This window comes from Benincasa hispida, chromosome 2, assembly GCF_009727055.1.
Source record: "Benincasa hispida cultivar B227 chromosome 2, ASM972705v1, whole genome shotgun sequence".
Taxonomy (NCBI): domain Eukaryota; kingdom Viridiplantae; phylum Streptophyta; class Magnoliopsida; order Cucurbitales; family Cucurbitaceae; genus Benincasa; species Benincasa hispida.
The window spans coordinates 35,848,662-35,864,486 of NC_052350.1; the positions used below are offsets into that span (position 1 = coordinate 35,848,662).

Consider the following 15,825-nt stretch of genomic DNA (forward strand, 5'->3'; position numbering starts at 1 on the left):
TGAGTTTAATATGCATAACTGTTAGTATAGAATATATATCGTTTATATTTCAGTCACTGTGAAATCGAAGCGATCTAAACCCGTTCATGGAAATCTCGTTTTAAGATCCTTCATAAGTAACATGACCTGAATCCTGATTGAGTTGTGAATTCTTGTCTATGAAGGCGGTCCTTTTATTTGTATGAGTGAGAGTTGCCAGATCGCCGACTCAACAAGTCTACCGTTTTGGGGATTTGTTTGATTGGGGAGTTGGGAACACAGCTACACAAGAAGGAATTCACTCCTTCCCCAATGTAGGGGTAAGTAGGTAAATTACTCCTTTAAGGGCTGATTCCGGAGCTTGAACAATGTGGCGTCAGACCTTCCTGGTCCAAGAGGGGTTTAATCATAGTTGGACTATGATTTATTGTTCATTAGAGGGATTAGTGATACTTAAGAAGTTAGATGTAACTACAGGGGGAAAACGATAATTTTGGCCTAGTTGTACTTACGAGCAATTTCTGAAGGGTCATCGTACTGTTGATTGGTTATATCTAATGGACACAAAAATATATCTGTAGTACAAAGAGTGCAGCTGTTGGTTCTTAGTGGAGTGCCCAACAATTAACAGATGGTGAATAATTTAATTAAAGAGTTTAATTAATTACTCACATACCGTTAGAGCTTCAAGCTACAGGTCCATGAGGTCCCCTCAGTAGCTCAACGGGATTAAATGAGAATCAGTTTTTGGATTAATTTGAATTGTTCAAATTAATTGAGAGAATTAATTATATATGATATAATTAATTAATCTTAATTATATATATGATATAATTACTATAATGTATTTGATACATTATATTATTTATGAGAGGAAATAAGTATTTGAATATGATTCAAATACTGATTATATGAATTGGATTCATATTGTAAATTTAATATAAATGTGATTTATATTAAATGTCATTAGTGAGAAAAAAGAAACTATAGGTTATATTGTATATGATACAATATTAAAACTATAGGTTATATGTTTTATTTGATATAACATATAGTTTAATATATATTATATGATAAGTTAGTTATCATATTAATATATATTAAATTTAATTTAATTAATTAAATTTATTTATTTAAAATTTAATTTAAATTAGTTAAGGGAGGGAGTTTTCCTCCCTCATTTTTCTCTCCATTTTTTACGTAAATGGGAAATAGGAGTTTTTGGCAGAGAGCTTCTTCTTGATCATCTTGCAAAAAAAAAAACACAGAAGAATTCTGTGTGAAAAGAGAAAAAATTCCCTGCTTTCTTTTTCTTCTCAATTCTCCTTTCCCTCTCAATCCAAAATCATCAGAGCCCACTCCTCCTAGATTCTCACCCAAAGAATACCAAGGTGTAGTTCCCTATTTTGGAGTGTTCGTGATTTTCACAGAGGAAAAGGATTCGTGAAGAAAGTCTTCAAAGGTAAAGGTTTTATGGAACCTTAATTATTTCTTCTTTAATTACTTATTAGTGTGTTGTATAATTTTTAATTAATTGCATGATCTACACATTTTTTTCTGTAAATTTATCAATTCTGAAAAAATGGGTTTGGGATGATCCATCGTTTCCGCTCAAGGAACCCATCAATGAGATCCTTCAAATATAATCAAGTTGATCCTTCACGAGTTGTTCATAATTACAATTGGGCTAAATGTCTTTTTTACCTCTGTAATTACCTCCTTTCCTTAAGTACTACCACTGATTCCTCTCATGAACAATTTGTTTATGATTCAACCATAAACTAACTCCTTCTCGGGCTAGTGAGAAGGTAGGGTCCTTTATTTAAAACTCGAAATTAGTACTTAAAGGAACTACTCATCTACTTACTCTATGTGAGAATAAGTGAATTTCATCTTGTGAAGTTATGTTTCTAGCTCCCCATTTAGTTAAATCCCCAAAATGGTAAGCTTATTGAGTCAGCAACTTGGGCACCCATGCAAATCAAAGAACTGACCTCACAGATAGAAGTTCATAAATTACTAAGGATTAATATTGAGTCTCAATGATCATCTTATGAAATATTAATATCATCAATTAACATATTTATAAAGAGAGATTAAATATTTCACGCTTCGATCATATACAAACTATTTATATAGGATACCTCTACTCACATGTCATCACATGAACGGTCTAGATCAAACCATTTGTAACTCTTACAAAATGAGTCGTTTCCATAGTGTCATCAGGATAAAGCACCCAACCTTATCCATATACTATAGACCTTTAGGTTATTTCTTGAACATGATCCACCCGTATGTCAACTACATACATATTCAAGACTTCACGTAATATCCTTAGATTTTTTCGGTTAATGAAATTTAATATTGCATAATTAATCAACTAATAAATTATGAGGTTTTAGGGCATAAATCCCAACAGAAGGTGCATTCATAAGAAGGTGGAAAGATTACATTTGAGAAGGAGTCTCACGCTTAGAGGGAGCCTAAGTGATCATTCACTAATATTCTTATATTTAGAAGGAGCCTAAGTACATTGAAGATGAGGGGATCTCACACCTAGGGGAGCCTAAATTTCATTGAGATGGAGTCCCACATTTAAAGGGAGCCTAAGTGATTTGTTCTCTAAGTTGGGCTATTCAACTGTCATTGTAATTGCAGTCAATTTACAGATAAGTACATCGTTGTAATTGCTTAACTTTATATTAGTGAAAATATCTTTCCACGAATACACTGCCCCTCAAACGTAAGTGGTATTACACCGAACTGGGTTGCCAAGCTCTATGCTTTGTTCTGGTTTTTAGTTTTATGTATTTATCTACGATATCTCTAGAAATGCTATAACATCGTGTATAACAAATTTTATCATGTGTTAGATAACCTAAATTTCAAACTTGAATCTACTAATATCTTGAGATGCTTTAAAAATTGAAGATACTTGGAGAGTCATACATAGAGAGAACCAAAAAGAAAGATGAAGCTTTCGGTTTTTGTGGGGAATGATAATCAATAAAACTCATTTTATAGTAGTAGAAGTTAAGAGTTACAAAACTTTTTGTATTTTAAAACTATTAAATTTTCATTTTTGCATTAAATTTTAAAAAAAATCAAGTAGGAGAAACTTTTTGTATTTCAACCTTTGAGTTTCCATTATACTTATTATTGATAATTAATAATGAATTAATTGTGTACTTTATTGATAACTAATATTTAATTATTATATGCTATTCATAATTGATTTTTAATTGCATCTTTTATAAATAAGTAAAGGAAGGGACAAAAGTGTCAAAGAAAAGTTTTCTTGAGATCCTCACTTTTAATATGTTAAAGATTATAGATGATTGATAGATAATAAAAATTTTACAATTATTTTATACGTAAATATATGATGTCTTTTAATTTTGTATTAATTTTCAATATTTGATATTATTTTATAATTATTTATTAGTTTTTTTTTTAATTTCTGCTCTCACATCGACGTTTGTATAGATATTTTATAATGTATATCTAAATGTTATTTTACTTATAGAAATGATGATTAAAAATGGTCAATTATAGTCCAATTCAACAACAATCAAAGTTTAATTAACTAATTACAATAATTTCCATAAAACTTCCCGAAATTTTCATCGATATCTATATTTTCAATTAAATTTTCATTAAATCGGGACTTTCATCTTTCCATCAAGTTTTGAATATATTTAGTCAAGCTCGTAGTGTTTTTAAGGCTACGAGTTTTGAGAAAATTCTAAGGTAGGTGTTTTAAAGATAAGGAGTTGTCGAATAAATTGAATGTATTCCTCACTGTGAGGTTGTGGTTGTTGTTCCTACTACAATGTTAATAGATTTTTCTATTTTTCTAAAGAATAATCTTCATTATTGGTGGTATATTAAGGGAGTCCAAGTTCTAATATTTAGAGAGATTCTCGGTCTTAAGAGAAGTCTAAGCTATCTTGTTTTGAAGTGTGCTTCAAACAAGAAGGTAAAAAGAGCAACAGAGCATTACAAGAGGGAGTCTCAAGTTTAGGGGAGTCTAAACTCTTGACGAGGAGTAAGTTGTTTGAGAGTCTCTATAGTTGGTATCTATCAAATAAGTACTTCGTTGTAATTATTTAACTCTTATTAGTGCAGTTCTTTTCATCGGGCTCACTACCATCCATACGTAGGTATAGTTACTGTACATCCCCAATTTCAGGAAAATTTAAGTTAGTTATCTAAAATTATTGAGTTTAAATTTCCCTTTCATTTGGAAAATTGGGATTAAATTGAAATAATTGAAAAACTTTTATTGATTAAATTAAATTTAATTGATTAGATATTCGAACTGGTTATCTTAAAAATATTGAATTTTGCTTCCCTTTGATTTTGGATTTTAGGGCCAACTTAAAAAAAAATTAAAAGAGATAATTAATTTCATGTGGTTTTGAACTGATTTAAATATTTAGAAGGATTTAATTTGTATCAAATTGATGGATCTTATGCGTTTTTGAAGCCTAAATTAAGATAATTTGAAAAGTTAATTGAAAAGTTAATTGATTTATAAATTTAATAGAATCTTTGAAGATTTTCGAGATATTGTGATAAAATATTTTATTTATCTTTTCAAAATTTAAAAAAAATAAAAGAATTGAGATTTTTTTTTTTGAAATTAAAGGAGAGTGAAAAGAGACCAAAAATTGGAAGAAAGCAATTTGATTTTTGACAACTTCCACAAAATTGTCGATTTCTGAAGTTTGAAACGTTGGATCATGCTCAAATTTGGTTAGTCTGTTCAAGACATATAGAATTTTATTTTGAACGGTTGGATCGTTGTTTGAAGCTCTGGTTTTTTCGTAATCACTACTGGATAAAATCTGTAAAACTAGAAATTCCCCTTCCCTCACTCTCACAAACCCTCCTCATGCAAGACCCTCACTACCAGCCGCTAACCTAAACAATTTATGCTGTATGACAACAACACCCTCTACCTATCTATGGTAGCCATGAGCCAACGCGCCATCAGCCTCCACTACCCGATCTTTGCTGAAATCTTGAGAAAAACCTTGGAAAATTGGTAAAGATCGCTAAGTTCTGGGTAAGAGCAGTTGAGTTTAGAAGGTTCTCGGTTGCCCATTAAATTTTGGTTTTCTTTTTGATTGATGCTGATTATATTTGGAATTTAGATCCAAGATTGGAGTACCTCAGAGTACGTTACGTGCTGTTCAGCGGATTCGAGTTTGTTTGGCAAGTAGTTTGGTAAGCGTTGTGATCCTTGTTGTTAGTTATTGGCCACCTATTGATTATTGGACTAAAAGAATGGTTTAATTTTAAGTATTTTGAAGGTTCTAAGTCATCATCCATTGAGTTTTAAAATCTGCTAAGAGTAGATTTTTGAATCGAAATCCTGCGAGTGTCTGTTGATCAAGTTTCGTTTAGGTAAGTTATTTGGTGACCGTTTGATTCAATTTGTATGTTTGGGTCCTGGTTCCAAAGATTGAAATTTAGTATTATGCCCGTGTTAGGGGACTCAATTCAGGACTTATTTGGTTAGAGATCATTAGCTTGGATTAATATCTGAATTTGACTTCGAGGTAAGTAATTTTACTACTGGAACTACCCACGGGCTAGGCACTGGATGTATGCTAGCATGATGGATGAATGTTATGGTAGAATGACAGCATGATGAATTGATAGTTTAGTATAACCGATGTATGTTCTTGCTTGAGGATCTGGAAGATGTATTTGTGCACATAGATACTTGAATGCTAGCATGAGATGATATTTGATTTCATGAGGTTGTATGTGATCTGTGGATATTGAGGCATGTGTGTATGTTGTAGAGCCTGATGTTGAGACATATATGTATGTCATAGAACCATATTGTGATAATTATGGTGTCGACCCTATGATAGTGATTTTACTGATTAGTTAGAATGCCCACTAGGTTTGTGTTTCCTTCGGGATTCACCAGTTTGTGTTTCCTTCGGGATTCACCAGTTTGTGTTTCCTTCGGGATTCATCAGTTATTGTGTCTCCTTTGGGATTCACCAGTTTGTGTTTCCTTCGGGATTCACCAGTTATTGTGTCTCATTTGGGACTCACCAGTTTGTGTTTCTTTCATGATTCATAAGTTATTGTGTTTCCTTCGAGATTCACCAGTTTGTGTTTCCTTCGGGATTCACCAGATATTGTGTTTCCTTCGGGATTCACCAATTTGTGTTTCCTTCGGGATTCACCAGATATTGTGTCTCCTTCGGAATTCACCAGTTCGTGTTTCCTTCGGGATTCACCAGTTTGTATTTCCTTCGAGATTCACCAGATATTGTGTCTCCTTGGGGATTCACCAGTGTGTGTTTCCTTCGAGATTCACCAGTTTGTGTTTCCTTCGGGATTCACCAGATATTGTGTCTCCTTCGGGATTCACCAGTTATTGTGTCTCTTTCAGGATTCACCAGTTTATATTTCCTTCGAGATTCACCAGTTATTGTGTTTCCTTCAGGATTCACCAGAGGTAGTGGCCATATTTAGCTACAATAGGATAGAACTCAATTTTTCATGAATGTATGTGTCCCATGAGGACTAGGACAATTTATATGTTCCACCAGAGGTAGGCATCTAGAGGACATAGATGCCTAACCTGACCCAGTAGTGGGGTTACTTACTGAGTATTTTATACTCATTTTTTCTCATGTTGTTGTTTTAGGTAAAGGTAGAGATGCACCGGTGACGGACAAGCGAAATTCGTGATCGAGCCACTAGGACTAGTTTTATGCTTCCGCTCACGAGATTTAGATTTCTTTTCATGTTTTTCTTAACTTTCAGTTTTGATGTCTAAAACTTACTATTAAGAATCGTCAGACTTATTTATTATCATTTATGATTTATGGGTACCCTACTGTTGTTTTTAATGTTTGAATTTAATGAAAGTTTTTTGAACTTACCTTATTTAATTAGCATTTATTTCACCATAACAAAGTATCGTTTTAAGTTCCATGCATGCATATATTTAGTAACGACCTAACTTAAGTCCTAGGGGGTCGGGTCGTTACAGTTACACTGAATTGGATTATTATTTTTTGTGTGTTTATCTTTATGTTATTTCTACCGTTTGAGTTATTGTCTCGTACATTGTCTATGGCATTGTGTTTGACTTGTGTAGTCGTATATTAGATTCATCTAAATTTTATAAGTTCTTAATCAAAAGTTTTTGTTAAAAAATACCTTGAGTTGTTAAAAAGAAAATTACAAGTTTAGTCTTTAAACATTCGAGTTTATGTCTATCTATTCTCTAAAACTTTCGAAAGTATCTCTAATAGGTCTTTGAACTATAGATTTTTGTGTTTAATGCCCCATAAACTTTTAATTTTGTATCTAATAGGTTATTGATATATTCGATTTTTTCCTAAAAAATTAATTGATAATTGATAATAGATATATTAGATATATAGTTGAATTTTATCTCTAATAGAACCCCAAAGTTTCTAGTTATAAATAAATGTATGAATCTATTTTACACAAGATTGAAAGTTTAACGATCGAAAATCTATTAAACACACCTTTTAAAGTTTGGGAACTTAATGGACATAAAAGTAAAAGTTTAGAAATCAACACCAGAACCTTTTAAAGTTTAGAAATTTATTTAATTAATTTTGATAAAAATTTACTTTGGTAGGACTAAATTTAAGATTTAAACTAAAATTGAATAATTAAAAATATATCGAAATGATATTTTTACCATAATTAAACTCATTTTATATTACGTTACAACGTTAAAAATGCAATGTGAATATAAAAGTTCAATATAAGGTCTTATACGTACGAAAAATGAGGAATTACAATTCGAGTTAATAAGTGTGAGATGTCGAAGTAACTGTGAGTTGAGGTTAGATTTTTTTTTTTTCAAATATATTTATATTATTAAGGTATAAAATGAATGTTTGAATAATTTAAATCCTTAAATTTCGTGGTAATCTTTTTTGAGTTAGTTATTTATTTTTGGGTAATTTGATTAAATTTCTAATTTCAAACTTTAATTTAAATAAAAAAAAATATTTTTAAATTTTCGTGATAATATTTGGTTACCTCTTATTTTTAAACTTTAATTTAAACTAAAATATCTTTTTTAGCATTCTTTTGTGATAATCTTAATTTATTATATATTTTAATTTGGATGATTTGATATCTTCTCAGTTTCGAACTTTGATATAAATCAAAATGTTATTATTATTTTAAAAAAATTCATAATAAATTCTCCCTTGATTTCAAAAAAAATTATTTGTTATTTTGATTTGGTTACAAAACGAATATTAAAAAAGAAGAGATAACTTAAGCTAAAAAAATTAGAGGGTAAAAATTTAAAAGAAAAAAAAAACACTGGGAACGAGATTATTTTATTTTATTTTTTTTAAAAAAAAACTGAATACTACAACAAAAACTAAATTATATTTTTAAATTTTTTTCATGTACATTGTTATTTATAAATTATATTAAAAAATAAATCATTTTCATAAATTGTTTGATATTTTATTAATCAAGTTACCTAATATATTAAACAAAAGAAAAATAAAAAGGTTTCTATGCATAAGTCATTTAAATATTACTAATTTGAAACTATCAGCTATAAGTTTAAAAAGATAACCTTAATTAGGGATAAGAGAGTTTTATTTTTTAAATAAGTCATCAAAAAATATTTATAAAAATTTTAGAAATTAGATTAGAAAAATAACAGTTATTTATATTTACTATTACTAGTTTAATTTTAAATATATTATAAAAGAAAATATAAATTAAAGTATTTCGTACTATTCTTTTAAAATTTCATGATATTAATCATAGATTAATAATTTTTTTTTTTTTTATTTTCATCGGAATGATTTGATTATTTTGAACTTTAGTCTATAGAATATTATTATTATTTAAAAAAAAATTCATAAACGTTAAAAAATGTATTTGTATGTTGATGTGAATTATTTGTTTATCCTTTTCTTTAAATTTCAATTTAAATAAAAAATATATTTTTTCAAAATAATAATAATAATAATTTGATTTGAATGATTTGATTATATATATAATTAATATTTATAATCTTCAATTCAACTTAAAAATCAACTTAGAATTTAATAGTATATAATGTTGATATCAGTTGAGATATAATATATATAGATTAAACCAGTAACAACTAACAATCAACAATAATTGAACAGAAACCTTTAGACAAAAGAAGCATCTAGAACATCTCTGATATAGTGGAAGCATCCAACGGTCAACATGTTTCGACGAACGAACAAAGGCTACAGAGACGGAATTCTAGACTCTTCTTTGCAAAACGCGCACGGTAGCGATTAAATCTCAACCGTTCATTTGCTATTCCCTTTGGTTCTATATAAACTTAAGTCCCCTGCAGAGTCGTTTAGCAAAAGAAGGGAAAAGTATAAAGAAATTTAGCATTTTCGCGTCCAGAACCTTCGTTTCATCGCTCAAACTTTGATTCCACGAAATTGGGTTGCCGAGTTTCGATCGGATTTCAATTGGGTTCCATCGGTTTTAAGAAGAAAGATTTCAATCATCTGAATCGAAATCGAAGATGTTCGGAAGAGCTCCGAAGAAGAGCGACAACACGCGGTACTATGAGATCCTTGGAGTCTCCAAGAACGCGTCGCAGGATGATTTGAAAAAGGCTTACAAAAAGGCCGCTATCAAGAATCATCCTGACAAGGGTGGTGATCCGGAGAAGGTGACCAGATTTTTGTTTTTTTTTGGAATTGTGTATCTGTTTTTAGTTTCTGTTGAATATGACTGAATTCTGTTGAGGATGGTAATGAATAATGATATCAAGATTTTGCTTCTTTTGGAGGGTTCTCTTTTAATTAATCTGTGTTTTTCATTATGATGAGAGAGTTTCTGTGTTCTTCACTGTTGTTGTTCGCTCGTTGGTTTTATTGATACTGAAACTCAAATGCATAAATTTACATGGATTTTGAAATTTCCCTCTTTGTAAGGATTTTTCTTCATATTTCCTGTGGTGCCTGTGAGGATGTGAACTGGGCAGAACTCGTAGTCTGCTGATACTTTTGTTTTCTTAATCTAATTCTCTCTTTCAAGGTGATTTGGCTTGTAGGTTTAGGTTCTTGTTTATCGTGCCTTGAGTTTCTTAGACGCTTGGATTTTTATAGTGATCATTCTATTGTGTTCAGCTACTTTTGATGTGATTCGTTTGCGCATATGCTTACGGAATATGCCTTTTTTATTTCAGTTTAAAGAGTTGGCTCAGGCATATGACGTTCTTAGCGATCCTGAGAAGCGAGAGATATATGATCAGTATGGTGAGGACGCACTTAAAGAAGGAATGGGTGGTGGTGGTGGTCATGACCCCTTCGATATCTTCCAATCCTTCTTTGGTGGAAACCCATTTGGTGGTGAGTGTTAAGAATATATTTTGGTTGTATTGTTTCCATAATCTTTGTAGTATAACATTAAAGCCATGATTGATAGTAATTTTGAAATGCTTTTAATCACTTTATCAGGTTTTTAACGACTTCAATATGATAGTATGAAAACATGTTTAAAAGTGTAAAATTAGAACACTAAATTGATTTTGAATGATGAAAGGCTTGTTTGGGAGGTGATTACAACATGACAATTGTAATTTAATGATTTTGTTAGTCCTACTCCTAGAAGAGCTCACAAATTGAAATTTTAATGATTTACTCTTTTTCTCTCGAAATTGGTTCGGGCGGGCAAGAATTGATGGAGTTGTCCATTAACATAATGCAAGGAGTGAAGGTCTCTGATACTTTATTATAGAAGAAAAATCATAAGTCTCATTGTTTTTACACAGGTGGTAGCAGCAGAGGCCGACGCCAGAGAAGGGGAGAAGATGTGGTACATCCCCTCAAGGTCTCCCTCGAGGATCTTTACCTTGGAACTTCCAAGAAACTTTCTCTGTCGCGGAATGTTATCTGCTCGAAATGCAATGGGTTAGCCCAGTTTCTAGCCTTGTTTATGGTTTTGGTCTTATTGTGTAGATTTATGCCTTGGGTGCTGATGTTTGTTGATGGCTGTATTTCAGCAAGGGATCAAAATCAGGTGCTTCAATGAACTGCTCTGGCTGCCAAGGAACTGGAATGAAGGTCACAATTAGGCACCTTGGTCCATCGATGATCCAGCAGATGCAGCATCCTTGCAATGAATGCAAGGGCACTGGAGAAACAATCAGCGACAAGGACAGGTGTTCTCAATGCAAGGGTGAGAAAGTTGTTCAGGAGAAGAAGGTTCTGGAAGTTATTGTGGAGAAGGGTATGCAGAATGGACAGAAAATTACATTCCCAGGAGAAGCAGATGAAGCTGTATGTTTGTGAATGAATCATTCATTCTTCAGCTACACTATTTTATGTTCCTTTTAAATGGTTTTGGTACTTATTTGTTGTGTTTCTGTTTTTGTACAGCCTGATACTGTCACTGGAGATATAGTTTTTGTTCTTCAACAGAAGGAGCATCCAAAATTCAAGAGAAAGGGAGAGGACTTGTTTGTGGAGCACACTTTGTCACTTACTGAGGCTCTCTGTGGCTTCCAGTTTGCTCTCACTCACTTGGATGGCAGACAGCTTCTCATCAAAACAAATCCTGGAGAAGTTGTAAAGCTTGGTAAGCAAATCATTGAATCTGTTCTGATTTATCTGCTTAAGATTTTAGTTTGCCGATATTCATTTAGAACTCAAGGATACAATTTTACAACGTATAGAACAGATCCTGTTCAAGTAATGTCTATAGGTTGTGTTTGCATCTTTGGATGAGCTTAATAAGAAAACCCCTGATGTCTTTGGATGATTCTAATAAGAAAATCCTTGATGTTTCTCAAAGTCATGGCCTTGGAACGGGATGGTGTTTAGTTTTATGAATAAAATCAATGTTTGTAAACCCCTTTTGTTTATGGAACTTCAGATTCATTTAAGGCGATTAACGACGAGGGCATGCCGGTGTACCAGAGACCCTTCATGAAAGGGAAGCTCTACATCCATTTCAGTGTGGACTTCCCTGATTCCTTGAGCCCAGAGCAGATCAAAGCTCTGGAAACTGTCTTACCATCAAAACCATCATCCCAACTTACCGACATGGAGCTTGACGAGTGCGAGGAGACGACAATGCATGATGTCAATATCGAAGAGGAGATGAGGAGGAAGCAGCAAGCACAAGCGGAGGCCTACGAGGAAGACGAAGACATGCATGGTGGTGCGCAACGGGTGCAATGTGCCCAGCAGTAGTCTTTTTTGAGGTGAAATTAACTTGAAACAACTAAATGTTAGGTTTGTTTGGGGGATGGATGGGTTGATGGAACTCCATATCTTGTTAATGGCAGTTTTTGATGGTGGCATTTGGAATTTCTCATATTCCGAAAGCCGTTACCTACTGGTACAATATATAAATCAATCTGGTTCTGATCTATGAGCAATGCTATTTTATTACTAAGTTCTAAAACCCAAGCTGATGCTTGTCTCATTTCATGCTTGTTATGTTGTTGGATTTGTTGTTTCAAATTCATTGAGCCATATTTCTTATTGATTTTTGAACACTTGTGTTGATTTTGCCTATATGGGCTAGTTTTTGTGCCTCAATGGTTTTGACTTGGAATTGAAATATACGTATTTTAGTTGATTTTCTAACGAATAATTTTTTTATAGTAAGGCAAACTTTTTCTCTTAAAATAAAAAATAAAGCAAAGTGTTGAAAGAAATAGCTAAGGTCTCATTTGTCATATTGTATTTTTTAGTTTTTTTTTTTCTAGAATTAAGTTTAAGGTTACTATTTAATTTTTTTTTTCTTTTTTAGTTTATTCGAATGATTTAGAAAATCATGTTTTCACATAGTTGTTTTGTTTTTGGGATTTAGTTAAGAATTTGACGTCTTAAATTTAAAATTTTGAAATACAGCATTTTAGGTTATAAATTCAACCATTTTTGTTTAATAAAAATATATATTATATATTATATATAATATATAATATGATATTGTATAATAATTTTTTAGCAAACAACTTTAAAAGCATTAGTAACGGTTTTAGCTTAACAACTACCCTTAGTTTTATGATTATAAATATATCATAAATATATCCTCAAATATATTATGGAGAGTTATTTAAATAAGCATGAAACACATGTTTGTTTTTATTAAGTTATGTTTTCATACTATCTACTAAATAGATCTTTATTCACTTTATATTTTGTGAAATTTTTTTTTTCAACTATTTTGAATGCAGCTAATAAGAGAAAAAAATGTTTTTCAAAAAATTTATTTTTATTTAAATATATTTGATAAAAATTGATTAAAATATATTTAATGATATCAAACACTCTAATTCCTTTTTCAATAACTTGTTTATCTTAACATGTTTAAATAAAATTCTAATTTTGACCTTCCATTGAAAATCTAATATCGCAAGCCAATCTTATCTTAATCAAAATATATGCTTTGACCACGTTCCAAATTAAGCGTTTTTTTTTTGGGTTAATTAATTTGATAATACGTAGTGTTTAGAAATTTGGCATACCTGATAGCAGAAAAATATTAAGAACAAAAATATATAAATGCAAAATATCACCCACTTATTTGAATGACAGAATATTCCACGACTTACGATAAGAATTATTTCAGAAAAAGTATGCATTGGATATTGGTTATACCTTGAGAAACAAATAGGATAATTATTTAATTTTATTTTAAAATTTTGAAATTATTTATTTTCTCTCTATTTCTAAAATGATTTGTATTTTTTTTTTAAATATAATGGTTGAAAATTTTAGCTAAATTCTAAAAACAACAAATAAATTTTTAAAAACTACTTTGTTTAGTTTTCAAAATTTGATTTAGATTTTTAAATTATTGATAAAAAAATAGATAACAGATGGAGAAGTTTAGAGGTGAAAAATAGTGTCTATGAGTTTATTTTTTTTAAATATAATGGTTGAAGTAAATGTTTAAAATATCTCGTTCTCTTATAGGAGATTTAAGCCCTCTCTGCGATGTATATTGAATTTTTTTATATCTAGCCTGCCCCTCAAAAATATAACAACTCAACTAACCATTTTGTATTGAAAGGTTGAGTGGGAAACTCCACAATTAAAATATTCTTTTGACAAATTGCTCCTAAAAGTTCAAGGGAGAAAGTAAGAGAGAAAGTTATTGAATATTGATTGGTGTATTTTGAGAGTAATGTGAGGGACTTGTTTATAGTAAAATTATAGATCTAGAATTTAATATATAATAAATAAGATTTTATTTTAACATTCAACCAAATGGATTTTTTCCTCTCTTAAGAATTAAAATTCTCATTACTTCTCCAAAAATGGAACCTCAATTTAGCAAAACTTATAAAATATTTTTTTAAAAAAATGTAACAACATCATCTATTCTTTCTCATCTTATCACTAAATTCTTGATAATTTAAGGATGATCAATATTTGGATTTTAGAAAATATGAAAAGACTTGCTAAAATGTATTGTTGTAAGTAAAGAAATAATGCACAAAGATTTTGTGTTTTTGAAAATAAAGTTCAAATTGAAAGGAGTGAGATGTCAATACAACCGCAAGAATATGGTATGAATATGAGTTAAGAAAAAATATGGCATGCCATAGAAAATGCGTATGAATCAGTAACATCAAAAAATTTTCTACTCTAAATCGCCTCATAGCTATACAAAAATTAACGTAAAATATGTTCATAAATAGTTTATGTTCAACTAACTGTATGGTTTATCAATATATTGTCAATCATCTTTTAAAAGATTATTTAAATTAGAATTCAGTTTTTAAATTTATTATACTAAATACATGTATAAAACTTGAAATATAACTTTGTTTTCCTTGAATCCTGTTTTAATATTCATATTTTCATTATTGACCAAAATAGCCCCTTTAAGTATTATTTTCATAAGAGTATTCTGCATGTTGTAGGTTTTTTTTTTTTTTTCGTTCATTATTATTTGAAGTTGAACAATATTTGGGAGTAAAATATTCAAATATTTGATTTAGAGGTTTTTTGTAATGCTACAATTGTGTGTGAGATCAAAAATTAAATATTAAGGTCCGATTGATAACCATTTGATATTTTATTTTTGTTTTTTAAAATTAAGCTTATAAAAATTTTCACCTCCAAATTTTTTATTTTGTTATCTAATTTTTACTAATGATTTAAAAAATCAAGCCAAATTATGAAAACTAATGCCCCGTTTGGTAACCATTTGGTTTTTGATTTATGAAAATCAATCATATTTCCTCCCAATTTTTTACACTGGTTTGCATCTTTTTTAAGTATAATGGTTGAATACTTAACCAAATTCTGAAAATAAAAACAAAATTTTAAAAGCTATTTTTTTTTTAATTTCAAATTTTGGCATGGTTTTCTAAACCATTAATAAAAAGTAGATAACAAAGAAATAAATTTGGATGTAAATGTCTAGTCTATATGCTTAATTTTCAAAAACAAAAACAAAAAAACTAATTGGTTACCAATCGAGGTCTAAGTAGCTTTTGAAATTTTGTTTTTGTTTTTTGAATTAGGTTAAAAATTCAACAATTGTACTTTAAGAAAGATACAAATCATTATAAGAAATGAAGAGTAAATAGATTTAAAAAAAAAAAAAAACAAAAAACAAAAAACGAAATGATTACCAAATCGGATCTAAAATATTTTCATCGAAAGATACCTTAAGTAGTTGAATTAGACTCATATATTTGGCCAAACATTATTATAGGTAATCATTAAATAATAAAAAATTGTGAATGAATGCGAAATATGCTTTCTCAATTCTCATGCCTCACATTGATGTACCCAATTTGATTTATGTGCATTATTACGGTTAGTTTTGGATAGA

At 30.1% G+C, this 15,825-nt stretch overlaps 1 protein-coding gene across 1 annotated transcript; it reads left to right on the forward strand.

Moving 5' to 3' along the window:
- Positions 1 to 9,360: 9,360 nt before the first annotated feature.
- LOC120071483 (dnaJ protein homolog) lies at positions 9,361 to 12,437 on the forward strand. The gene is made up of 6 exons (XM_039023795.1): positions 9,361 to 9,691; positions 10,211 to 10,373; positions 10,796 to 10,934; positions 11,027 to 11,303; positions 11,403 to 11,601; positions 11,899 to 12,437. Exons 1-6 carry the CDS (start codon positions 9,542 to 9,544, stop codon positions 12,216 to 12,218), a joined length of 1,248 nt encoding a protein of 415 aa, XP_038879723.1. The 5' UTR covers positions 9,361 to 9,541; the 3' UTR covers positions 12,219 to 12,437.
- The last annotated feature ends 3,388 nt before the right edge of the window (positions 12,438 to 15,825 follow it).

What these genes read in the sequence shown, in the direction of transcription:
- LOC120071483 (XM_039023795.1), top strand. Translation starts at nt 9,542, where the DNA reads ATGTTCGGAAGAGCTCCGAAGAAGAGCGACAACACGCGGTACTATGAG. An exon ending in ATCTGCTCGAAATGCAATGG is followed by an intron (nt 10,935 to 11,026) that starts GTTAGCCCAGTT and finishes GCTGTATTTCAG; the next exon opens with CAAGGGATCAAAATCAGGTG. An exon ending in TGGAGAAGTTGTAAAGCTTG is followed by an intron (nt 11,602 to 11,898) that starts GTAAGCAAATCA and finishes ATGGAACTTCAG; the next exon opens with ATTCATTTAAGGCGATTAAC.